Source organism: Leptodactylus fuscus, chromosome 5 (assembly GCF_031893055.1).
Source record: "Leptodactylus fuscus isolate aLepFus1 chromosome 5, aLepFus1.hap2, whole genome shotgun sequence".
NCBI classification, from domain to species: domain Eukaryota; kingdom Metazoa; phylum Chordata; class Amphibia; order Anura; family Leptodactylidae; genus Leptodactylus; species Leptodactylus fuscus.
The window spans coordinates 125308537-125336138 of record NC_134269.1 but is presented as its reverse complement, the minus strand read 5'-3'; the positions used below and the strand labels follow the sequence as shown (position 1 = coordinate 125336138).

At 43.0% G+C, this 27602-nt stretch overlaps 1 protein-coding gene across 1 annotated transcript in view; it reads left to right on the top strand.

Moving 5' to 3' along the window:
* The window catches only part of TUBGCP6 (tubulin gamma complex component 6), a 38121-nt gene extending 24568 nt beyond the window's left edge, over positions 1–13553 (top strand). The window contains exons 17-26 of the mRNA XM_075274166.1: positions 14–1178; positions 2539–2600; positions 6269–6455; positions 6555–6717; positions 7504–7645; positions 8675–8869; positions 9066–9198; positions 10546–10759; positions 11422–11621; positions 13400–13553. Coding sequence (XP_075130267.1) covers positions 14–1178; positions 2539–2600; positions 6269–6455; positions 6555–6717; positions 7504–7645; positions 8675–8869; positions 9066–9198; positions 10546–10759; positions 11422–11621; positions 13400–13491 — 2553 coding nt within the window. The 3' untranslated portion in view covers positions 13492–13553. The remainder of the gene's footprint in view (positions 1–13; positions 1179–2538; positions 2601–6268; positions 6456–6554; positions 6718–7503; positions 7646–8674; positions 8870–9065; positions 9199–10545; positions 10760–11421; positions 11622–13399) is intronic.
* The last annotated feature ends 14049 nt before the right edge of the window (positions 13554–27602 follow it).

The window sequence follows — 27602 nt, the reverse complement described above, 5'->3', positions numbered from 1 at the left end:
TTCTTTACTATAGAAAATTGATGAAAATATGACTTTGGGCTGTGTGCATAATGAAGAAGTGAGAGATGTATCCTCTACTGGAGGAAAGGAAACTGACACTTTAAAATCACCAGACCAAGCAGTAGATGGCACAAATTTGGAGACACCTGCTTTGGAATTTGCAGATTTCCTTCCTGTACCACCAACAGAGAAACCGTTCATACAGCTAGCTGGAGATCAATCTCATATTGATGATGCTTTACAAGATATAGGTTCTGATCTCCAGGAAACCACTGAAAGCAAATACTCTATAGATACATCAAGTATTATTCCCGTAAGTGACTATGACTTTAACACCGTGTTGAAGCCAGTGGCATTTACACAAGTCTCTCAGGGGCACATTCAGATTGGGGAGTATGTGTCCAATGAACAACCTAGAAGGCCACGTTGGAATGTACACGGGCATGCATCAGATGCCAGTATTAAAGTTGGAGAATACATTCCTGATACTGTTGTGCCAAAGCCACAGCCTAGTCAACATGGCCATTCTTCTGATTCCCACATAAACATTGGTGAATACATGTCCGATGTTAAGCCAACCCGACCTCGATGGAATATTCATGGTCATATTTCAGAAAGTCACATTAAAGTCGGAGAGTATGCATCTGATATAGAGGCATCAAATCCGAGGCAGAATGTCCATGGCCATGCATCTCAGGCTAATATCAAGATTGGTGAAAACGTATCTGACGTGGACGTTTCTAGACCTCGGTGGAGTGTCCATGGACATGCATCTGATGCCAATATAAAGATTGGCGAGAATGTGTCTGATGTTTTATCCACAAGACCCAGATGGAATATTCATGGACATGCATCACAGTCTCATATTCCACTTGGAGAGCTAGTCTCTGAAACTGAACAGTCAAAACCACGATGGAGTCCATTTGGCCATGCCTCTCAGTCAAGTATTAAAGTTGGAGAATGGTTTCCCACAGTGGACGCTAAGGTGTCTATGCAGATGAAATCAGAACCTGGTCATTTATCTAATTCCACAATTCAGAATCTGTTGTATGGTGAAAGATTGACTATTGAACACTCAGAAACTGAAGATCTCCCTTCCGAACATACAGGTTCTTCTGACACTGTTACTGTATTATCACCATCAGGGGTGAAAGAAAATGAAAGTAGCATGAAAGAAGGTAAGTACTACATACCTTTTTTGATTGTTACATATGCAATTGGCTTGTATACAAAAACTGTTTACTTAAAATCCAAAATGTTAAAGGGGTTGTCCAGGACTTTTAATTTATTTTATTTTTTTAAGGCTCATCCTTCCTATAGGTCATAAATATCTAGTCAGTGGCTCCCTCATGAATCTGCTCTTCAGCATCCATTCCTATGCGTGTAGTATTCACATCATGGAGCCAGTAGCAGTATAGTGACCGGATGCCATAACTGCAGCTCAGCCCACATTGTGTAAAGTACAGGTGTTACAAATGGCTTTGAACATCTGATCCATATGGGGGCTGCCTGTCGGTTCCCTGCTAGTCAGATATTTATAGCCCAAGAATAGTCCATAAAAAATTAGTTCTGGACCACTCAACCTTAGATCCAGGGGTAGTGATTTGTTGCCTAGACCTTTTCAAGCGAAGTACCCCCTAGTGAATTTTTTTTTTTCCAACTAAGTGCCCCCAAAGTAGTAATCACTTATAAATGTACCCTAGGGAGCTTGTTATAGAACTCTATGGATTCTAAATTACTTTGTAGTGTATTAGCATTGCAGTGTGTTGTATTAGTTATAAGACCTCCTGGGGTTCAAAAATTTAACAAAGTCAAAATATAAACAAAAAAAAAAAAAGTTGCTTTCCTTTCCCTATATTAGATATAAAAAGCACACATTATGTATAAAATTAGTTTTACAGTACAGAGAACACCATAGTGGGAAAAAAATGAGTAAGTCGTTCCACTTTTCTTTCCAATTTGTTTACCATAAAAATCTGAATAAAAGCGAACAAAACATCAGACATTCCCCAAATGGTATAAATAAAAAGTACATCTGGCTACGCATAGAAAAGATGCCTCATGTAGCTCTGTATATAGAAATATAACAATGTTACGGGTTGTCAGAATGTGGCATACCAAACACTATAAATGTGATATTTCTGTAGTTGTGAAGACCTGCAGAATACAGGCGATATGTCATTTTGGCTATACAGTGAACAATGTAAAAATAAAGCCTGTGGAGTGTCACACAAATACAGTTGTTCTCTAACTCCACCACATTCTGAATTGTTTTTCCACTTCCTAGTAGATCGTACAGAACATTAAGTGTAGCCATTATAAAATACAATTTATCCTACAAAAATGAAGCCCTCATACAGATTTGTGAACAAAAAAAAACTATGACCCTTAGAAAGTGGGAGTATGAATGAAAATCGAAAATACTACTGTAGCGGAAATGGTTTAATATATTACACTTCCACCTACTAATGCAGGAACACAAGTCTTTACATACGTAGTTGAGATTATTTAATAGTAATATCATTGTTTTGCTTTTAGGAGCAGAAAACTTACCTGAAGACAGCAATCCAACTTTACTAGAAACCCCGACTGATGCACTGGTAAGACATTATATTCTAAGAACAAGATAATATTTATTATACTTATTGTCTATATTACCCAGTTCCAGACCTTCCATAGACTATTTACATCTTGGTGGTCCACTCTTACCTTGCAGTGTTAGGGGGCGTTCACACTACCGTCAGTGTCTGACAGGCAGTGTCCGCTGCTAATGTCCGTTCAAAATCTTGCACGGACATTAGCAGCAGACACTAGCTGTGTCTGACATTTTTCATTCATTTAATTGGCGATCGGGTGCGTTGTTTTGCACTCCGTGCCTGTCCTTAACTGCCCGTTCCTAAAGATGTCTGACTTTTCAAGCGGACAGAAAAAACCTACATGTCGGGTTTTGCTGTCCGCTTGAAAGGTCGGACATCTTTTGGAATGGACACGTAAGGACAGGCACGGAGTGCAAAACAACGCACCCGATCTCCATTTTAATGAATGAAAAATGTCACGGACACAGCTAGTGTCCGCTGCTAATGTCCGTGCAAGATTTTGAACGGACATTAGCAGCGGACACTAGCTGTCGGACAATGACGGTAGTGTGAACGCTCCCTTAAGCAGCTGCACAAAATTGTCAGTTGCAGAACCGCAGAGTCGGCTGTAACTACAGCCAGAGCACCTATAGAAAATGCAGAGACGGTTTATTACTGTTCCTGTCTTCTCGATTGCTGTATACACCGTGCTCAGTGAGTACTGTTAGCGCTAGTTCACGTAGTTTTTTGGTCCGGATTTTGATGAGGAATCAGTGTCAAAATCCGGGTCAAAAAACTGCCTCCCATTGAATTCAAGGGAACCTAGTCATTTCCTTTTTGCGTGAGTGATATTTTACTGCTTGCGTAAAAAAGAAGCGACCTGCACTATCTTGACGCGGATTCCGCAGCAGAAAATGCCACAACATCCGCGTCAAGACAATCCCTCTGGACTATGCACATTCATTTGGGCCTAATCCGGAGCGGAAAGCCGCGGCAGGCGCATTTTGGTCCGGATTCTGATGCTGCTTCCCGTGTCAAAATCCGGACCAAAAAAATATGTGTGAACTAACTCTTAAGATGTAAAATGATAAATAAAAGGAAAATAAAAAATAAAAAAAAAAGTTAAAACCATACCCACATCACAGTTTCTAGCCTTCCCCCACTAACAAAACACTACATAAAAATTACCATGACGAAGAGGCTAAAATATTTTTTTTTAGTAGCACCTTATACTATTAAAAAAAAGAAAAAAAAAAAGTGAAAGAGTCATTTTCCTGTATAAACAAATACAGGAAATACATTTTCTGAAAAACAAAAAACATCCAAAAATTAAAATATAAAAATAAAGCCCTATATCTCAACAAAAAAACGCAAAAATTATTTAAATAACCTGAGTGAAAAAATGTCTCAGCTCTCACAATTGCATTTACAAAAAATCAGAAAATGTGTGTAGTTCTGAACCAGGGAATATAGCCTGGTATTGAAATAAGGCATTTATAAGCCATTATATGATTCTCCTTTAATTTTCTTTTTTTAATCTGCTTTGAACCCACTGCCACCATTTATTTGTGTTGCTGGGAAACCACTTGAAATATTTTAGCATTGTTCTACTTGAGAAACATGCACTTTATAAGATAAGATAATCCTTTAACCCCTTCCCGACATGCGCCGTAATAGTACGGCGCGTGTCGGGTCTGTAACTATGGCGACCGCCTGGGAGCCGGGCGTCCGTCATAGCCGCCGGGTGTCTACTGCTTCAAGCAGTAGACAACCGGCTCTAATGCCTCCGATCGGTCCCCGGACCGATCGGAGGCATTAACCCCTCCGGCGCTGCTGTCAAAGGCGCCGGAGGCGCCATCTTCCCGGCGGCGCATGGGCGCCGCCATTTTGGCAGGGATCGCCGGCTCCTGGAACATGCTCCAGGGCCGACCCCCCGTTGCCATGACAGCCGGGAGCCTTGTTAAGGGCTCCCAGCCAGTCTGCAAATTCTCTCTTTTGCAGGCTGGTGTATACAGCCTGCAAAAGAGATGATGCTTTTTTGCAATGCATTGCAATGCATTAGCATTGTAATGCATTGCATTAGTGATCAGACCCCCTGGGGTTCAACACCCCTAGGGGGTCTAATAAATGCAAAAAAAAAATAAAAAAAAAAATAAAAAAAAAAAAGTAAAAAAAAAAAAAAAAAATATAAAAAATATTAAAAGTTCAAATCACCCCCCTTTCCCTAGAACAGATATAAAAGTAGTTCAAAACTGTGAAACATATACATGTTAGGTATCCCCGCGTCCGAAATCGCCCGCTCTACAAATCTATACAAATATTTTTCCTGTTCGGTAAACGCCGTAGCAGGAAAAATAGTCAAAAGTGCCAAACCGCCGTTTTTTCACTGTTTTAATTCTGCTAAAAATTTGAATAAAAAGTGATCAAAGCAATAACATTTCCCGAAAATGGTAGAACTAAAAAGTACACCCGGCCCCGCAAAAAAAGACGCCCTATGCATCCCCGTACACCTATGTATAAAAAAGTTACGGCCGTCGGAATATGGCGACTTTTAGAAAAAAAATTTTTTAACACAGTTTTGGAATTTTTTTTAGGGGTCAAAATGTAAATAAAACCATATAAATTTGGTATCCCTGGAACCGTACCGAAACACAGAATACAGGGGACATGTCATTTTGGCTGCACAGTGAACGCCGTAAAACCAAAGCCCGTAAGAAAGTCGCAGAAATGCATTTTTTCTTCAAATCCACCCCATTCTGAATTTTTTTCCTGCTTCCCAGTACATTATATAGAATAAATAATGGTGGCATCATGAAGAAAAAATTGTCCCGCATAAATTAAGACCTCATATGACTCTGGGAGCGGAGAAATAAAAAAGTTATGGGGTTTAGAAGGAGGGGAGTCAAAAACGAAAAACGAAAATCAAAAAATGCCATCGGCGGGAAGGGGTTAATAGTCCCACATTGGGGAAATTTCAGAAATTTTATGGTCCAGATCACAGTTTGCAATTTTCATAAAGTTTTTTTTTTTTTTCATGACCTTGACAGAAGCAGAGGAATATAAGGGGTCATTCACACTACCATTGGTGACCATCGGTAGTGTTCGTTGCTAGTGTCCGTTACAAGGTTTTAGCAACGGACACTAGCAGCACCGGCACAAATTCGTTAAAATTCCATTGATTTCAATAGGATTTTATCTGGTGTCCATTAGTGACCGTTAGTGTCCGATTACACCAAATCTGTCACATGTCTATTATTTTTCACGGACAAAAAAAATTCTGCATGTAGGACGTTGGTGTCTTCCACGAAACAGCTATTTTTCACGGACACAAAATGTTATTTTTTAACATTAAAGTCCGTGGGTATCGGACAGTAACAGACATACATCATTACTGTCTGTTTTTTGTTTTTTTTTCTTGACGGTATAAAAACAGACACTGATGCTGATGTATATATTTTTTCATTAAATGGATCAGTTAAAAAAATGGACACTTTAACATCAGTGCCCATTAATGTCTGTTATGCTAGGAGTCCATTTTTTTGGATGGGGGGGGGGGTTTTAATGGAAACTATAAGGACGTAATCCAATGGTAGTGTGAACCCACCCTAAGTAAAAAGAAAACAAAATGGATTCACACATTTGTTTGCAGCAATGTTTTCTAATGGAGAGTTGGAATGCTTTGGTTTTCTCAGAGTGAAATCTCGAAGCAAGATGGATCAGATGACAAATTACAGACTACAGGAGGTCCTTGTGATCAGCCTGAAGGAGAAGGCAAAAGTAATGAAGATGTTGATGCTTGGCAGAAACAGCAGCTTTATATACAGACACTGGCAGACCGCTACTGTCTTGAAAAATATCAGGACACCTATGACATGATGAGTAAGCTCGCTTTTGCTTTCTTGAAATTCCTTCTGCTCCATGGATATTTTCCTAATTAGAAAATCTCAATAAAAATATTATTTCCTTTACTTTATTTAGCAAAGCCTCCAGTACTCCACTTGCTGAGCCATGTAATGCCTCGAGAGGTCTCCTTTTCCGTGGACCCCGAGTCCGCTACTGATGAAACTGCTGTCCAACTCATTGAACTTCTCTCTTTACCAGTGCTGATGAAATATTCTGTTACTGCTCCAATTCTATCCAGGTAAGATTTTTAGACAAAAAACTTGTATCTCCAAGCTCATAATAAATTTTGCATACTCAAAAAAAAATTTGAGTCCCTTTTGGGTGCTGATTCGGTTGTAGCTCCAGTCCGGTTCTGCTACTTGGTAGTAAAGTTGCTTGATGTCTAAATAATATCCTATCTTTGACCACAGAAGCAACCAGAAGTACATACAAGTACATAATTTTTTTTTTTCTTGCATTGTAAGGGGGCGTTCACACTACAGTCAGTGTCCGACAGGTAGTGTCCACTGCTAATGTCCGTTCAAAATCTTGTGTGGACATTAGCAGCGGTCACTAGCTGTGTCCGTGACATTTTGCATTTGTTTTAAATGGACATTGGGTGCGTTCTTTTACTGTCTGTCGGTGTCCTTAACTGTCCATTCCCAAAGATGTCCGATTTTTCAAGCGGACAGCAAAAACCTACATGTCAGGTTTTGCTGTCCGCTTGAAATGTTGGACATCTTTGGGAACGAACACTTAAGGACAGACACGGACTGTAAAAGAACGCATCCGATGTACATTTAAATCAATGCAAAATGTAACGGACACAGCTAGTGTGTGATGCTAATGTCCGCTCAAGATTTTGAACGGACATTAGCAGCAGACACTACCTGTCGGACACTAACGGTAGTGTGAACGCCCCCTTAGCTGTGAGATGTGCAGTGTCTTCAGTTCTTGGAGTTTGCAGACGTGTAAGGCGGTGAATAGAATCAGCCCCTCCCCCCTGTGTGAAATATTACTTATTGGATCTACATTGATTTTCCAGTGTTTCTCTGGTGAATAAAGCTGTAGTGGATTACTACTTCGTGGAACTGAATATGGAGAAACATTTTGAAGCAATAAGACATTTTTTGCTAATGGAAGATGGAGAATTCGCCCAGTCACTTAGTGATCTGCTCTTTGAAAAGGTGAGCTAAGTTTATTGATGTGTTTTACTTTCTTGCAAACATAGGACTTGTGTCTTATTTAGTTAGTATGACTGTTAGTAATGTTCTACATAAAGCCTATCCACATGTATAAAACACTGGTATAAAGTGTTAGTAGCCAAAGGATCATAAGGGGTTGGCCACTCAACAGAATAATATTGGAACAGTTCAGAAGTAAGATTATACCATAAATTTCTTATGTGGGTCCCACGGCCCGGAAAGGAGTCAGGGATAGCCATCTGGTGGCTGCCATGAATGGAGAGGACCCTAGGACCCTGAAAAATGGTGGCAAAACTACATATTAAATATTCATGATTTAGCACCAGTTATGCAAAAACTGATTCTATTGCAAACCGCTTTACAGTTCTACATGTAAAGATCGCAGTTATTTATATTTTTACAGGTGGTTTTGTATGCCATGATTTTTACTTACTGGTGAAGTTAATGAAAAGAAAAGTAAGACTAACAAACAAAAAATACAGCAATCCCTAAAATCCTTCATTCTTTGACTACATTGTGATGAGTGTTTTCCAGAAGTGTTTATGGTTATCTGACTGTATACATCTGCATGTAGGGTTCATTCACCTTGCTTCTGTTGTGGTAGATATTATCCCCAAACTAGATATCTCATTATCACCTGTTACCTTCCAATTTCTACATAAACTGTGGTGGAAGGGACGAATGATTCGGACTGGAAAAAGACAATACACGACGACTCTATGGCATGTGTGAAGTCTTCACAGCAATTTATTTTATTAGTAACAATTTAATACTAGGTTCCGTCCAGTGGGAATGGCACCATATCAAGTTATGCGTACATATATTAAATATATAGTGCCATGTGCAGAAAACTCTGACCAGACAGAAACGTGGTTAACCAGGGTGGAAGGCAAGCTGCACACGCAAAAACAACATCTGACATCTATGACCAGCACAAGATGTAACAAAGAAATAAAATAAGGTTTAGCTGTGTACTCTTTAATCTACTTTCTCACTCCATTTGTTTCTCAGCTTGGGGCTGGTCAGACTGTCGGTGAACTCTTCACTCCTTTGGTTCTGAATTCCATATTGAACAAAGCTCTGCAGTACAGTCTACATGGGGACTCTCATCTTGCCTCCAATCTTTCTTTTGCACTCAAGTACATCCCAGAGGTTTTCACGCCTACGGCACCTGATACATTAAGTTGTTTGGAATTAAGATATAAGGTAACCAAATCTACATTTTTACTGTGTGAATAAAGACTAAATGTTTGCACAAAACCCAAATTTATGCAAAAACTTGTGAGGTGTCTTTGTCATACTGTGGACACCGGGAAACTGGCATACAAGGCATAGTAGATCTGGCTCAATGTATGTGAAACTTTGTATAAAATGAGTAAATTCTCTTTCTGATCTTCTGCAGGTGGATTGGCCGCTAAACATAGTCATCACGGATACCTGCATAAACAAGTACAATAAGATCTTCTCTTTTCTCCTACAATTGAAACACATGGTCTGGACCCTGCGAGATATTTGGTTTCATTTAAAGCGAACGGGTAAAGCTCTGCCTTTTTACGTTTAGACAAAACTTAATTAAAAGAGAAACCACACACTAAAATACTAAACAATAAACATTTTATTAATATCCAAATAAAACAGGATACAAATTTAGACAAAAAGTCATAATTTACATATAAACATGGGGGGCTATTAGTGGTTCAAGTACCAGTATAACCAAGACCGTGTGTGAAAGGTATAAATACTAGAGATGAGCGAGTACTATTCGAAACGGCTGTTTCGAACAGCACGCACCCAAAGGAATGAATGGAAGAGGCTGGCACGCAGACTTTGCCGGGAGCCGGCCGCTTAACCCCCTGCGTGCCGGCTGCGTCCATTTATTCCTATGGGTGCGTGCTGTTCGAAACAGGAGTTTTGAATAGTACTCGCTCATCTCTAATAAACACGAAATATAGATTATTTTACTACATACATACTATTGGTAGATAAAGCTCTAGTATGTGACTATGAAAAAGGTATACATACCTAAAAATGAATACATAAATAATAGAGCTACTACCATATATATCAGTTCAATAGCTAATCATATAGTCTTGCATGTGAACACCATATAGTCTTCACATCACATTTCTGATGGAAGAAAGCTGTTTGTGTAATTTATTTTTATTTTTTAAGTGACCTCAGGTTCGCTGTATGGGATAAATATTTTCAGATTTTTTGATAGTTTATTTTTACTGGTGACTGTATTACATGGTATCGCAGAATTGCCATATAGCAGGTCCCCAAGATCAGGGAGCTGTACCAGTATCAACATATAAGAGGAGGGGTTGTGAGCTGGTACCATGAGACTTGGATGTACTAAATGGCCACAATCAGAGAGGACTCTGCTTGCAGGCATTAGCGATGGGCCTTCACTGTGTAAAACAGCTGAGACCAGGCAGTTATGACGCGTGCTCCGCCTCTGAGCGGGCATCATATTTAAAATTCCGGCATCTGCTCAAATCGGACGGCAGTTGTCTGCAAGGGTTAGGCTGGGTGGAAGCTTAGATGTTGAAATGCTGGGAACAGACTCCTGTACATTAATCTTGTTCCTGTGACCTCTGCTCCTAACATCTCTGAATATAGATATTGGTTCACAATACTCCTACTACCTGGTTCAGCAAAATCATCTCATTCATATTTCCTTGAACAATATAGTGTACATGTACATGGTTTAGCCAATTATCAAACATAATCGCATAATTGGCCTTAATGCTCATGTCAACCAATCACAGTGCAGATTGTGACTCCTAATATACTTTCTTCTTCTCTAGTATCTGCTTTGTTTCAGAATAAGGAAAATGTGGATTATAATGTGAGAAAACCATTTTTTTTTTTGTGCCCAGCTCTAGTGAATCAAGCCTCTAGCTCAGTCCAGTATCGACAACTTCAGCTCTATCGCCATGAAATGCAGCATTTTGTGAAGGTTATTCAGGGTTACATTGCAAACCAGATTCTGCACGTCACATGGAGTGAATTCAGAAATAAACTCCGTACAGTGAGCAACCTGGAGGACATTCGCAAGACGCACACAGAATACCTTAATAAGGCGCTCTTCAGGTAGCAACTAGCATGATCAACTGAAATACTTACAATTTTACTGCATAATGCATAAGTCTTGAGTGTGTCTCACGATGCACAAGACATATTTGATTGCACAAAAATGCTATCCGATGGAGAGTGACATGAATCAAACTATTCTAAAACTTTAAAGGGGTTTTCTGAGAGTTAAATATTGATGACCTATCTTTTATGATAGTTTTAATTTACCATACTGGGGGTTGTGCATGTGAACAAAACAGAAAGTAAATAGCTGAATTGTCGGAGGTTATTCACTGACGATTGTATACATTGCGTGTCTGATATCAATGCACTGTGGGGTGCAATTCCTGGTGCCCTTAGTGATCAGCTGATTGGTACATAGTTCAGTGACCCTGCCTGGTAGCTCACTCTTATTCACGTAAATAAGATTGAGCTGTGGAAGCACCATCTGAAGTCAATATTATGTTTAAAAGGACCACTTTATTTGTTTAGATTATTATTATTATTTTTTTAATAGACATAGATAAGACATTATAATCAGCTGATCAGTATGGGTACCAGGGGTTGGACCCCTTCTGATCTGTTATCAGTGAACTATAATGTGTACTGAAACTGTGGAGCAAATGCACCACATGTCAGCATGGCTATAGTGTTTTCATGGTAATCTGGTTGTCTTCCAGGGGATTGCTGACTGAGAAAGCAGCTCCACTAATGAACGTCATTCACAGCATCTTCAGTCTTATTCTGAAATTCCGGACACAGTTAATCTCTCAGTCATGGACATGTGACAAGGAAAAGCAGATAGCCAGTCATCCCAACTATGGATTGATGCAGCAGTCCTATGATACCTTCAAATATTACTCTGACTTTCTGTTTGAAGGTAAGTCTAATATTATTAGTTCTGTTGAAGTCTTTTTTGGTTTTGACAAGTGGTTAGCCTTTATAACTATAGGGCAGAGGTGTAGCCAGGAGTTTAGCACAGCAAACATATATCCGAGTCGGCAGAGAGACACTCAGATCCGAGCTTCAGAACTTCTTTATTAGATCAGGTAAAAACAGGCAGAGCCTTCTACAACCTGTGTAAGCGCGAAACAGCCCGTCGCTGCTGTTTGTTTATTCCTAGCTAGTAGAGATGAGCGAGTACTATTCGAAACGGCCGTTTCGAACAGCACGCACCCATAGGAATGTATGGAAGGGGCCGGCACGCAGGAGGTTAAGCGGCCTGCCGCCGGCAAAGTCTGTGTGCCGGCTACATCCATTCATTCCTATGGGTGCATGGAAACTGGAGTTTCAAATAGTACTCGCTCGCTCATCTCTGCTAGCTATGCCTCTTTTTACCTCATCTAATAAAGAAGTTTGGAAGCCTGCATTTGAGTGCCTCTGTTCCATTTCCTTTTCTTTGGATATTAGACTGTGTTGCTTTCATCGTACCCTTGGACTGTCTTCTACAGCATCAGCGATATTCACTTTTCTTTTTCTTGTATTTGTATATCCGAATGGGCCCCTAAGATTACCATCATATGGTGGTAGATATCGGCTCTGCACAGGCCTTTACAGAACTTGAGTGAATACAGCACATAAAAAATGTTTATAGTTGATATCTGACTATAATTGTTCCCATTTCCCATTTCTTCCATCTCGACTGCCATGACCACTTCTAGCAGCTGTGACTTCTTTGGCTTTTCACTTTTCCAGGCACCTGACCCACATTGTCCTCTCCTGCAAACCCATCTTGCTGTTACTCCCAATTATAATTATAAAATATATAATAATTGAAAAATTAATAATACCCCGTGTGCATATTTAGATTAATAATACCTGTACCGTGCCCTTTTAATTTTTAATACCTCCTGTGTGTCCCCTTAAATTAGTAGAGCCATTTGTGCCCCCCAATTAACAATACCCCATGTGCCGTTTAAATTAATAGTGCAACTAAATAATGCCCACATGCCACCTTAAATTAATGGTTAGTATTCCCTAATGCCCCCTTATATTATATGGACATCAAAACTAACATGGACTAAAACATAACTTTTAATGGTTTGAATAAAAATCGGCACAGGGTATAGAAAGAAAATAGTGTAAAGGCCGCTCCCTAAATAATCCTAGATCAGTAATAGGGGAAAGCTGGAAGTAATCGCTTGTAGATATCAGTGTGGTTACACATACAAGTGGCAGTGTGCAGGTAGTAGACCCCACATAGCAAAAATAGCAACAAAGGCAGGTACTGGTTAGTTACGGTGCCAATATGGTACCCAAAAAATAGATAAACTTAGGCCGTCTGGTATGATAGTTCTAAGGCTAATGGAAGTGTAGGGTAAGTATCCACACTGCCTTTAAAATACCTATGTAGCCACACCCTAGATCAGCGGTGTCTTAATTACCGCCTATGCCATTAATAGTCTGTTTAGGCAGGCTGAGACTTAAAACTCGTAGACACCTTTACTGATAACTAATGAAGGAGTATCAAAATTTTTAAACCCTCAAACTATTCCAAAATGGTAAAGTAGAAAAAAGGAACCTCTGGAGTGAAGAATTTAGTAACCCCATGAATGACCAAAATACATCTCAATAGTGAGCAGATACAGGTCTTTGTTTGTTTATTCTTCTTATACCAAACAAGAAAGGTCGATTTGATTTTTCTTTTTTTTGTTACAGTGGTAACCAAACTTGTTAATCGAGGATATCAGCCACATCTGGAAGATTTCTTATTGCGGATTAACTTCAATAGTTACTACAAAGATAACTGAACAGTTCAGACACTTCCCTGTAATATGTACAATATATAAGTGTAAAATAAAGGATTATGATTTTCATAAAGCCATATGTTTCCAGAGTCTTTCCAGAGTCTCCATTCACTTGAACATATAAAACAATAGGTAAACTGTTTGATGGAAACGTGCCAATCATTGTTTGTATTTAATGTGTACTTTTTAATATGTTCTTCCCGTGTTCATGTTAGCATGCAGAGAAATGTATGTAGAGTTGTATTTATTATTATTATTATTATTATTATTATTTATTATTATTATTATTACAGAATATTCTGGGTAATGGCAAGAGCATCCTCACAGTGATATATAACACTACAGTTATGTAAGTTTCAAAACATGGCCTATTTGCTGCAAAGTATTACACCAGATTAAAGGAATGTGGCCATTTTGTCCACGACAATTATTGTCAGCAATTCAGTAAACAGGATGCATTCCACTTAAAGGGGTTTCCTCTGTTATGGCAATAAGGTGTGCTGTGGTTAATGCAACTATTTCCTCATCAAAGCTAGGGTGGGATGTTGGTAAAGGCAGGTAAGACAAATGGTCTGCGGTAACATTGTCTGATCTTGGTTTGTACTCATAATGTGTAGCATGTGTAAGCCGACACCCATTGAAGTCAATGGAATCTGTTTTGAAGCGCCTCACTCTGGCATGTGTTTACGTGTCAGAATGAGCGGTGCATTACTCCGTGGGAACGGGGCCTAAGCCTTTCAAAGAGTCTGAGCAGGAGTTAGGCTGTGGGAAAAATAGCTGGTTGTTTGAGGTCAGGCAGAAGCAGGCAAGGGGTGTGTCACATACAGCCATGGTAGCATGTGACACGGGTGCGACTGTCAGGGGGGTTAATTCACTTCAGTCACTCAATATTGCAACCTTGCTCACATATACAGGCGACTCTCCAATTGTCAGACACAAACACACGTTAAATGGGTTCATAGAGCAACACAAAGTAACCTCTTATTTTTATTAACACTTTAATACCAAAGGGTTTGGTGCTATATATACAAGAAAAGATGACAAAATAACACAAAATTGCAAACAAACAGCATAAAAATAAAATAGATACAAACAGAATGCTTAAGAGCCTTTTGTCCCAGGAGCTTTGGAATCTTCTGCTGGAATGAACACATCCAGCTCTCTCACCTGAGTTCACAGATGTGACACCAGTGGTCTCATAGTTTCTTAGGGCTAGCGTTTAGCCATCCCTTCCTGCCAGGGAGCCCCCCCTCCTTTTTCTGCACTGACATTAGCAGCCTCTAATTGGAGCGATGAGTCAGGCCTAATTTCTGCTTGTTCCTTACACTGCCCTTCTGATATTATAGAGTTTAAATAAGAACATCAGGCACCAAACAGACTGTACTTGTTGCTCGGGAATGGAGGGGCTTAGAGAAAATGCCAACTGTGCTGGAATCGGTTAAGCGTTTCTATTAATGGATGCTAAGCACTTCATTTAGTGGAAATGTCCTCCAAGTAAATATAAACAAACAAAAAAAAAAAGCATAACTTACCCCTTATGTGTATGTGAAATGTGTGTATGGTATACATGTTTATATGTAATATAAAGCAAGGAGGGAAAGGGGGCCTAGATTTATGTCCCGCACAGGGGCCCTTTGCTTCCTGTGTCCATTCCTGCACAGAACTCCTCCCTCAGATAAATTCAAACTGGACTAGTAATGTTCAATAATGTTACCGATACCAGGATAGGGATGGATAATTCCTTGTGTATTTAACTTGGCCAGAGTGGATGATGTTGGGCATTGGGTTTTATTGACTATGCAAGTTCACATAACTGTATTGTTATAGGTGCTTTCATATTATTATGTTACCTTTATCATGACCTTATGACATTAGCGGCAGCATACCCCAATTACTTGTTTTTCCACCCACTTCTTACTACAGCTAGGTTCACAGCGGTGTTAGTTCTGTTCTACTGCACAGTTATAGGAGCAGAACAAAAATAACAGTAATGTGAATCCATAACAACAGTGCCTGATGGACCCAAATTATTGTGTTTCCATAGTGCATAAAATATAAACTATACATAAATACAGTGGTTCGCAAAAGTATTCATACTCTTGTCACCACACAGCTGGAAACTTAAAACCTCAGTAAAATGTATTCAAGTGATAGAGCAACATAAAGTAGCACATAATTGTGAAGTAGAATGAAAATTATTTACTTTGGACTCATCTGACCAGAGCACCTTCTTCCATTTGTTTGCTTTGTCACCTACATGGCTTGTGGCAAAATGCACTTCTTATGTCTTTCTTTCAAGAATGGTTTTCTTCTTGCCACTCTTCCGTAAAGGCCAGATTTGTGGAGTGCATGACTTATAGTTGTCCTGTGAACAAATTCTCCCACCTGAGCTGTGGATTCCTGCAGCTGCTCCAGAGTGACCATGGGACTCTTGGCTGCTTCTCTAACCAGTGCTCTCCTTGCTCGATCTGTCAATGTAGGAGGACGGCTATGTCTTGGTAGGTTTCCAGTTCTATAATACTTTTTCTATTTTTAGATGATGGATTGAACAGTGCTCCTTGGTATGTTCAAAGCTTGGGATATGTTTTTATAACCTAACCCTGCTTTAAACTTCTCCACAACTTTATCTCAGACCTGTCTGTTGAGTCCCTTGTTCTTCATAATGCTGTTTGTTCACTTGTGTTCTCTAACAAACCACCGAGGCTCTCACAGAACAGGTGTATTTATACTGACACTAAATTACACCCAGCTGGACTCTCTGAACTAATTAAAGGGGTTGGCCACTTTCAGACCAATATTGACAAACAAATGTACAAGAAAAAGATATACAATTTTCCAATATACTTTCTGTATCAATTCCTCACGGTTTTCTACATTTCGGCTTGCTGTCATTCATTCTGTTACTTCTAGAGCAGGGATAGGGAACCTTCGGCTCTCCAGCTGCTGTGAAACTACAATTCCCATCATGCTCTATTCACGTCCATGGGAGTTCCAAGAACAGCAGAGCAAGTATGCATGCTGGGAGTTGTAGTTTTGCAACAGCTGGAGAGCCGTACGTTCCCTACCCCTGTTCTAGAGGATAAAACTCTGACCATGGTCATGTGATTTACGGCCCATGGTCATGTGATGAGTAGAGATGAGCGAACAGTGTTCTATCGAACTCATGTTCGATCGGATATTAGGCTGTTCGGCATGTTCGAATCGAATCGAACACCGCGTGGTAAAGTGCGCCATTACTCGATTCCCCTCCCACCTTCCCTGGCGCCTTTTTTGCTCCAATAACAGCGCAGGGTAGGTGGGACAGGAACTACGACACCGGTGACGTTGAAAAAAGTAGGAAAAACCCATTGGCTGCCGAAAACATGTGACCTCTGATTTAAAAGAACAGCGCCGCCCAGGTTCGCGTCATTCTGAGCTTGCAATTCACCGGGGACGGAGGTTTCCATCCATTTAGCTAGGGCTTAGATTCTGGGTAGGCAGGGACAGGCTAGGATAGGAAGGAGAAGACAACCAACAGCTCTTGTAAGAGCTAAATTCCAGGGAGAAGCTTGTCAGTGTAACGTGGCACTGACGGGCTCAATCGCCGCAACCCAGCTTTCCCCGGATCCTGAATGGAATACACTGACAGTGTATTCCCGTATACCCTATATATACCTCCGATCCCCGTTCCAACGGTGTGCCCCCCACACCTTCACCCCAGAAATACCCTGCAAGTCCCCTAGCAATACAATTGGGGCTATATACACCCACTATTTTTGCTACTGCCATATAGTGCCATTGTCTGACTGGGAATGCAAAGAATATAGTGGGGTTACAAATAACTTCAAGTCCTGCCACTGCCATATAGTGCCAGTTTCTGACTGGGAATTCAAAGAATATATTGGGGTTACAAATACCTTCAAGTCCTGCCACTGCCATATAGTGCCAGTTTCTGAGTGGAAATTCCCCAAATAATTTGGGGATTCATTCACCCTACATCTCAGGCTCTTGCCATATTCACCCAGGTTGTCAGTGCTGCACCAGCTCGTTCCCAGACAGCTCGGCCCGAAAAACACATTACCTATATAGAGGATTTGGACAATGAAGACAACATGTTCTAAATCTAATGTCTGCACCTTCTCCAGAATTAAAATGAAGGCAGCGTTTAACTTTCAAATAGCACTGCACAAAGGAAGATCTTATCAGCTTGTCTCATGACATGCTACTAAAAAGTGTCATTTGTGTATCTTAATGTAAATATAGTTGTATAAGCTTTTTGGGTTTTAGGCACTGCCAAGTTATTTATTACCACCCGCTTTCTTATAATGATGATGACGCCAAAGTCACTGTGGGTGTTCAGAGCTCACAGCTTAGATTGACATTTGTCTTGCTCTCTGGCGGTACCAGCTGTCTTTTTGGATACCGTAAAGTTATGTTGACTTTATTAACAGCTATAGAAGCTTTAGCCAGGTTGTGACGGTGTGTAACCCTAACAACACTAAGTGGGATACACATTAATAGTCAGTCTATGTACGCTAAACGTATCACTGAAGTAGTTTTTTTTCCCTCTCCCCTAATATAAGAAAGGAACAGACATTAGACCTAGACCGGGGTTCGAGGCTTGTAAAAATCCAGTATTATTTGTTCTCCATGATGTGTTAGACTCTTGAAAAGCAACCCAAGATGAAGTCAGCCATGTGTGCCAGTGTGTTACTTGGCATGCCTTTGCTGGCCCCAACTGTAAGGGTCACTCTCCATTTCCTCCATTTTCCACTCCCCTTCACACCATTTGTGGTGAAGCAATGGGATGCACTGAAGTGCACCCTCTAGCCTCGTGTGGGACAGGGACATCAGATGCCACTCCAACCCCCTCGTCTTCCTCCGCCAGCCAACGGTGCGAAGATGAGAGGAGTGTGCTCTGAATGTTTTCTGCCTAGCAGAGGCTAGTTCTCACTTACGAAAATGGCCCCACTTTGACCTGTATATCAGGCACTATGGTGTAGGTTTCAAAGAAACATGGCACCAACAAGTTGAAAATGTGGGCCATGCATGGACCGTGTTTGAGTCTGGCAAGCTCCAGATCTGCTACCAGGTTCCAACCATTATCACAGGCGTAAAAATGCCAGGCCCCAGGTGTAGCAGGGAAAAAAAAATGCCATCTCAGCCAGGATGGCATCCCTGACCTCGGAGGCACTGTGCTGTCTGTCCCCCAAGCTGATGAGCTTCAGCACCGCCTGCTGACGTCTCCCCACACCAGTGTTTTAGCGTTTGCCGCTAGTAGCTGGGGTGGAGGTTGCAGAGTCGTAGGGTTTCAGTCTACTCCTGCCATGAAATTTGGCCTGGGAGAGGAGATAGGCCACCCCAGTTTGCACCCGGGGACCAGACTCCACCACATTCACCCTGCCTGTCATTAAAGATAAGCACTGCAGCATCCCTGACCACAGGCGCTTGTCCATGTGTCGGTGGTCAAGTGGACCTTGCAGCAAAGCGTAGAGCTCTGGGCCCGACTGATGTTATGGGACACATGCAGGCGCAAGGCAGGGACAGCACACCAAGAGAAGTAGTAACGGCTAGGCCCAGCATAGGGAGGTGCCCCAGCTGCCATCTGTTGACGGAAGGCCTGGGTATCCAGAAGCATAAACAAACACCAACATCTCCAGGGCCAGCAGTTTATCGATGAGGCTGTTAAAGGCTTGGGCATGGGGGTGGGTTGTGTTGTACTTCTGCCTGCAATGAAAAGCTTGGGAGATGTGGAGTGGCTGGGAAGAGGCGCATGATGGTGCAGGCCAAAAGGGCGCAAGAGGGTGAACTCCCCAATGTGTCAGAGATAGGTGTGTAGGTGTCCTTGCATCATATACTTGCACCATACTTGGCTTTGGAAGTTAATTTTGTGCCAAAAAGTGGTTAAGACAGCGATACCTCAACTACTCCCGTTACACTGTCCATTGACAATTCCGCACTGAAATTACCACCTTTGGAAGTGGACCACCACTTCTAAGATCCCAAAGGAAGTAGGCAAGAGATGTGCAGTGCAGAAAAAATGATGAAAAAATAAGTGTAGGCAGTAGAGCACAGAGGGATCGGAGAGGACAGAGCTGGTGTCGGCCAGGTATTCCCACAACATGCGCCTATACTTGTCCCTCCTGGTGACACTAGGCCCGAGTGGCAGTAATTTGTCCAGGGGGGGCCATTAACGTGTTCCAGACCTAGGAATAAGTCTTCCAACAGGGTAGAGTTTTGCATGCCTTTGCTTCTACCCACTGTTTTTGCTGCTTAGCTTCCCTCCACATCTACACTGCTTTAGCCCCTAAACATCGCCCCAGTTTATGCCTTTGCTGCTACCCTGTTTTTTTTGTTGAATTAGCTTCCCTCCACATCTACACTGCTTTAGCCCCTAAACATCACCCCAGTTTATGCCTTTGCTTCTACCCTGTTTTTTTGTTGAATTAGCTTCCCTCCACATCTACACTGCTTTAGCCCCTAAACATCACCCCAGTTTATGCCTTTGCTTCTACCCTGTTTTTTTGTTGAATTAGCTTCCCTCCACATCTACACTGCTTTAGCCCCTAGACATCACCCCTGTCCATGTGGGGTCGGTGGCCTCGTCATCCACCAACTCCTCTTCCAATTGCGCACTGCCCCCTTACTGCAAACCGCACATGACCACAGCTTGCCTTGATGGCAACTGTGTCTCATGATCCCCACTGAGGTCCAGACAAGTCGGTGGCGGGTCCAAAACCCCAAAATTGGAAGAAAATGGCGGATGCTGCAGTATTTCTAACACCTGTTCCTGGTGCTCGGGCCTGGTCTGTGTTGTACCCTGCACCCTGCTTAACGCAGCTGCCATATCCGGAGTTGTGATGAGCGCATGCTAATGTTTCGTGTCCAGTGCAATGGATGGGATTTCACATAAGTCTGCCACCCATGGCCACTCATGGTTGAGCAACTGAGGGAGTTGACTTTGACGAACCCGAGGGTTTTGGAGTTGGAACTACATCAAAGGTCTGTGCTGCTCACACACTCTGCTCAACACATGATATGTTTAGTGCCAGCAGTGTGGAGACGTCGCACAACAGCCGTTGTTCCAGCAGGTACAGGCGTTGTAGGAGTGCATAGAGGCTAGCAGCGGCAACTATAGACTTTAAAAACTATCCGCACAAGCGCCACACTTTCACCAGTAGCTCAGGAACATTGGGGTACCTTTTTAAAAAGATTAGCAGCAATGAGTTAAAAACGTGGCCCAGGCATGGAATATGTTGCAGGCTGCCAAGCTACAGAGCCAATCCCAGGTTACGGCCATTATCACACATGACAACATGCCTGGGCCCAGGTGCAGTGGCAAAAACCACATTGCCGTCTCATCGAGGATGGCATGACTCACTTTGTAGGCAGTGTGCTGTCTGGCCCCCAAGCTGATGAGCTTCAGCACGGCCCGCTGACGTCTCCCCACACCAGTGTTGCAGCGTTTCCAGCTCGTAGCTGGGGTCAATTTAACAGCGGAGGAGGGTGGTGTTTCAGCCCTCCTCCCAGGAATGTTGTGTGGGGAGACAAGTCAGGAAAATTCTTGAAACAGGGAAGAGTTTTGCATCTTTGCCCTTGCTGCCTATGGACATCCCTTTGCCTCTAGCCACCATTTTCCCTGCTTTGCTTGCCTCCACATCCACACTGCTTTTGCCCCTAGACATCACCCCAGTCCATGCCTCTGCTTTTACTCCCAGTTTTTTATGCTTAGCTTCCCTCCACATCAACAATGCTTGCGCCCCTAAACATCACCCGTTTCTGTCTGTGCTTTCCCCAGCTTTTTTTGTTGATTTAGCTTCCCTCCACATGCACACTGCTTTTGCCCCTAGACATCACCCCAGTCCATGCTGCTTTTACCCCCAGTTTTTATGCTTAGCTTGCCTCCACATCCACACTGCTTTTGCCCCTACACATTACCCCTATCCATGCCTGTGCCTCTAGCCATAACTCTGCCACCCATGGAAACTCATGGTGCAGAAAGTGAGGGAGCTGACTCTGAGGAACCCTTGGGTTTTGTAGCTGGTACTCCATCAAAGGTCTCTGCTGCTCACACACCCTGCTGAACATACGGTATCTAGGGTTTGAGCGTGTGGTGACCTCGCACAACAGTAGGTGCTTCAGGCAGATGTAGGCCTTGCTGGAGTGTATTGCGGCTAGCTCCAGGTACTGTAGACTTGGGAAAGTGGGTGTCCAAGTGCCCCACTTTCACCCTTATCTCTGCTAATTTGGGGTATGTTTTTAAAAATCGTTGCACCACTACATTGAACACGTGGGCCAGGCATGGAACGTGTTGGAGGCTGGCAAGCTCCAGAGCCCTCCAACAAGACAAAAAAGCCTGGCCCCAGGGGCAGCGGGGATAAACAAATTGCCATCTCATCCAGGATGGCATCCCTGACCTCAGAGGCAGTGTGCTGTCCATCCCCCAAGCTGATGAGCTTCAGCCCGGCCTGCTGAAGTCTCCCCACACCAGTGTTGCAGCGTTTCCAGCTCGTAGCTGGGGTCAATCTAACAGTGGAGGAGGAGGGTGGTGTTTCAGCCCTCCTCCCAGGAATGTGCTGGAGAGACAAGTCAGTCTACCACATTTTGCGACCCGGTCCATGCCTCAAGTACATTCAACCACTGTGCCAAGATTAAAAGTTAGCGTCCCTGTCCGCATGCACTTGTCCATTCATAGCTGGTCACGTGGAACTTTTGGGCAAAGCGCTGAACTTAGGGACCGCCTCATGTTTGGGGAAAAGTGCTGGTGTGGACGGCACAGTGAGGTGGCGCAGTAGCTAGCAGGCCCAAAAAGGGCAGTGTCTCCACAAGCCGGGACCCCAACATCTCCTGGGCCAGAATTTTTGAGATGAGGCCGTTGAAGCCTTGGGCATGTGGGTGGGTTGTGCTGTACTTTAGCCTGGAATGAAAGGCCTGGGAGATGGGGAGTCGCATTGCAAAGTGTGTAAACCACACTCAGTTTGTCCTCGACCTATACATTTAGAAATTATCTCCCCCAGCGAGGAACGTGGCCTCGATGGGGGAATTTTTCTAAGGAAGCTAGAAAAGAGGGCATCTTGGGCCTTGCTGGCTCAGGTCTAGCTTTTGTCATGCAGCTGTCTTCTGCCTCTGGACATCCATTTGCCTCTAGCCACCTTTTTCCCTGCTTAGCTTGCCTCCACATCCACACTGCTTTTGCCCCTAGACATCACCTCAGTCCATGCCTTAGCTTGTACCCCCAGTTTTTGCTGCTTAGCTTGCCTCCACATCCACACTGCTTTTGCCCCTAGACATCACCCCAGTCCATGCCTTAGCTTGTACCCCCAGTTTTTTCTGCTTAGCTTGCCTCCACATCCACACTGCTTTTGCCCCTAGACATCATCCCTATCCATGCCTCTGCCCCTAGCCATAACTCTGCCACCCCTGGAAACTCATGGTGCAGAAACTTTGGGAGCTGACTTTGAGGAACCCTTGGGTTTTGTAGATGGAACTCCATCAAAGGTCTGTGCAGCTCACACACCCTGCTCAAGATATGGTATTGTAGGGTTTCAGCGTGTGTGAATGACGGACAACAGCCTGTGTTTGGACAGATGTAGGCCTTGCTAGAGTGTTTTTAGGCTAGCAGCAACTCCTGTACACTTGCAAAAGTGGGCGCACAAGCGCCGTATTTTCAACAGTAGCTTCGGTACATTTGGGTATGTTTTCAAAAAACGTTGCACCACTAAGTTAGACGTGGGCCAAACATGGAACGTGTTGGAGGCTGGCAAGCTCCAGAGCCGCTACCAGGTTCCAGCCATTATCACAGGCGTAAAAATGCCAGGCCCCAGGTGTAGCAGGGAAAAAAAAATGCCATCTCAGCCAGGATGGCATCCCTGACCTCGGAGGCACTGTGCTGTCTGTCCCCCAAGCTGATGAGCTTCAGCACCGCCTGCTGACGTCTCCCTACACCAGTGTTTTAGCGTTTACCGCTAGTAGCTGGGGTGGAGGTTGCAGCGTCGTAGGGTTTCAGTCTACTCCTGCCATGAATTTTGGCCTGGGAGAGGAGATAGGGTACCTCAGTTTGCACCCCGGGACCAGACTCCACCACATTCACCCTGCCTGTCCTTAAAGATAAGCAGCACCCCTGACCACAGGCGCTTGTCCATGTGTCGGTGGTCAAGTGGACCTTGCAGCAAAGCGCGGAACTAAGGGCCCACCTGATGTTGAGTGACACGTGCTGGTGCAAGGCGGGGACGCCACACCGGGAAAAGTTGTGCCGGCTAGGGACGGCATAGCGAGGTGCCACAGTTGCCATCAGGTCCGGGAAGGCGGGAGTTTCAACAAGTCGGAACGCCAACATCTCCTGGGCCAGCAGTTTAGCAATGTTGACGTTCTAGGCTTGCGTGGGTGGGTGGTTAGCGGTGTATTTCTGCCGGCTGTGTATGTCTGAGAGATGGTGGGTTGTTGTAAAGAAGCGCCTGATGGTGCCTTTGATGGTGCAGGAGAAGGAGATAAGACAGAAACAGGGGAGGATGAGGGAGAAGTCAACAAAGTGGTGGGGGCAGATGAAGTGATGTCCTGGCTCGTCCTCTGGAGTGCATCGCCAGCACTGTGAGCAGAGGCAGTGGCATGAACGGCGGGCGACGTTTGTCCTGCCGTTGCTGCCTGCCACTGATTCCAGTGCTTGGATTCCAAATGACGGTGCATTGAAGTGGTGGACAGGTTGCTCTTCTCAGGACCCCTACTCGATTTCGAGAGGCAAATTGTGTAGACGACCCTATATCTGTCCTCGGCGCATTCCTTGAAAAAACTCTACACCTTCGAGAAACGTGCCCTCGATGGGGGAGTTTTTCTGGGCTGGGTACAAAAGGGAACATCTTCGGACATTCCGGGTCTGGCCTGGCTTCGGCAAAGCAGCTGACCTCTGCCTCTGGACATGTCTCTGCCTCTAGCTACCCTTTTTTGGTGCTGCACCTGCCTCAACATCCACACTACTTTCCCAGCTTGACATCCGCCTTGTCCAGGTGGGGTCGGTGTCCTCGTCGTCCACCACCTCCTCTTCCAACTCCTGTCTCGCCTCCTCCTCCTGCACAATGCGCATGTCAACTGGCTGCCCTGACAGCAACTGCGTCTCATCGTCGGCGATGAGGGTGGGTTGCTGGTCATCCGCCACCAAATCGACCGGAGATGGAGGAGACTCTAGTGTTTGAGCATCTGGACACAGATACTCGTCTGTTAGGTCCATGGAATCGCGAAATGGAGGGGCAGGTTGCAGTACAGTCAAAGGAAGGGAGAACAGCTCTGGGGAGCAGGGACAGTTGGGGTTATTGTTCTGGGAAGATTGGGAATTTTGGGTGGAAGGAGGACAAGACTGTTGGGTAAGAGGAGGTAGAGGCTGACTGGCTGGTGGACAATGTGCTTTAAGCGTTATCCGACAGCCATTGCAAGACCTGTTCCTGGTTCTCGGGCCTACTAAGGTTTGTACCATTCAGCCTAGTTAATGTGGAACTTTTGTGCAAAGCGCAGAACTTAGGGCCCGCCTGATGTTAAGGGACACACGCTGGTACAAGGCTCAACTCACCCTAAAGGCCAAAAACACTGCTGGTGCAAGGCTCTACTCATGCCAAGGGCCTCAATCTCTGCTGGTAGCTCAGCTTAAGGTCCTGTAACTTTGTTTGGAAGGGCTCATGTTAAGGGCTAGAAAAGTGAAATTTGGAAGGTCTTACCACACACACACACACACACACACACACACACACACACACACACACACACACACACTCAAAATGACAGTTAAGAATGAGGGCTTTTGGATTTCCCATTGTCTATTCCATCCGTGGTTGTCATGGGGAACGTGATTTAAAGGGGTGGTTGTTACTGTTTGTTGAGCTTAAATTGGGGTTTGTGTCCATCCATTTGGGGAGTAAAGAAGGTTTCCAGGTATTTTCCCACTTTGATAGAGGTTTTTTTGAATGTGGAAAGTGTGTAGTTGTTAGGCTAGTGATGTTGGGGTAATAGAGGGTCTTTGGTGTGTTAGATGCCCCCAGACATGCTTCCCCTGCTGTCCCAGTGTCATTCCAGAGGTGTTGGCATCATTTCCTGGGGTGTCATAGTGGACTTGGTGACCCTCCAGACATGGATTTGGGTTTCCCCCTTAACGAGTATATATTCTCCATAGACTATAATGGGGTTCGAAACCCGTTCGAACACACGAACAGTGAGCGGCTGTTCGAATCGAATTTCGAACCTCGAACATTTTAGTGTTCGCTCATCTCTAGTGATGAGCACACAGGTGCACAGCTGATTACCAGGCAGATGTCTGATTACTGTGCTGTCACTAAAACGAGCGGCACCTGTGTGCTCATCACATGACCATGGTCAGAGTTTTATCCTCTAGAAGTAACAGAATGAATGACAGCAAGCAGAGATCTAGAAAACCGTGAGGAATTGATACAGAAAGTATATTGGAAAATTGTATATCTTTTTATTGTACATTTGTTTGTCAATATTGGTCAGAAAGTGGCCAACCCCTTTAAGTGACTTCTGAAGGTAATTGCTTTCACTGGATTTTATTTAGGGGTATCAGAGTGCAGGGGGCTGAATACTTTTGCATTTTTATTTAAATAACATTTTGAAAACCATGTATCATTTTCCTTCCACTTTACAATTATCCTAATTTGTGTTGGTCTATCATTTAAAAATCTCAAAATACATAAGATTGTGGTTGTAAGGTGACAAAATGTGAAAAAGTTAAAGGGGTATGAATACTTTAGCAAGCCATCGTATATATAAAAAAAAAATTCTAATTATTATTACCAAGAACAAAAACATTTTTTATTAAAATAAGATTTCTATTTATTCCATACCACTGATGTACATATGTATACATTTTACATTAGATGCTCTATATAAACAATTTAATTATTTTTCCTTAGGTTCAAATTACAAGTAAACAATTCTCAAATCAATACCACTGCCTTGAATACCAACCACAGCAGATTAGAGATATGTCTGAGAAAACATATAACTTGTATAGTCAATTCAATTAAGATTTAGGAGTTAGTTTGAGATAAATCACTAAATTACAGTAACCCCTCTAATCTCCCATCCTCTTATTTAGATTATACAACAATAAAAGAAAGAAAGTCACAATATGTCCGAAGATTCAGCCATTTCCCTTCTCAATATCTAGTGTCTGGCTGTAAGGCAGTTGTCCTCTCTGCAGTAGGACAAACAGATTCCAGCACAGTTGGAATAATCTCACTAGTCCCCACAATTCCTGAGCAATCGATAGTTTTGGTGCTTGATAATCTACTAAGGCTCTGTACTGTCAAGTGAGCAGTGTCAGGCAGGAGCAGGCATGGGGTGTGATTCGGAACTCCTGTCCACCTGGCAGTAGCAGCCTAAATAACATATAAACGTAATTATAACAAAAAAAAGAAAAAAAAACCCTCCAACTGTGGAATCAGCAGTGGCATCTATTAAATCATGCAAAGGGCTGAACTTGGCAAAGGTGGTAAAAGGTCCTCTTGAGGTCACAACCCCTTTATTACACACTTTCCGTTATTCAGAGCAGATCAATAACAATGTTCTTTGAAGGTTTTCTGTATGTTTCAACAATTTTGTAGAAATTCCGCAGGTATTTTTAACTGGAAATAATTTACTCCCTTATTTTTAAGTAATCACAGTAGATACATTCAGCACGCAATATGCAAATTACGATGGTGGCTCGTTTCTGTCTGTATGTTGCTGCCCAGGCCCCCCCAACCGAACCATAAAATATTGGGCGCTGAATTAAACAGATATTGTCCAGAAATGTTGGTGGCAGAAAGAATTCCAGCTACGTCACAACAGTGGTTGTTAAAGGAACTAGTTGGTAGAGGCGGTCAGACAGATGACACTAGAAACATCATGCAATTTAAGCAATTTACAGCCATGGTTAATCATACAATGGCTTGTTCTGTAGACTCATAACAAAAAGACATAGAAGCTATGTCTATGTTGACTATATAGAAAAAATATTGCACAGAAAAAGCATGAAATATTCACAGAAACCAGCCTGATTCCTACATTCTTAGACCCACTCCTACAAAAAAACATAATCAATGTATCAACCCGATTATTTCCATTGGGTGCACAGCTTAAAGTAGAATATATAT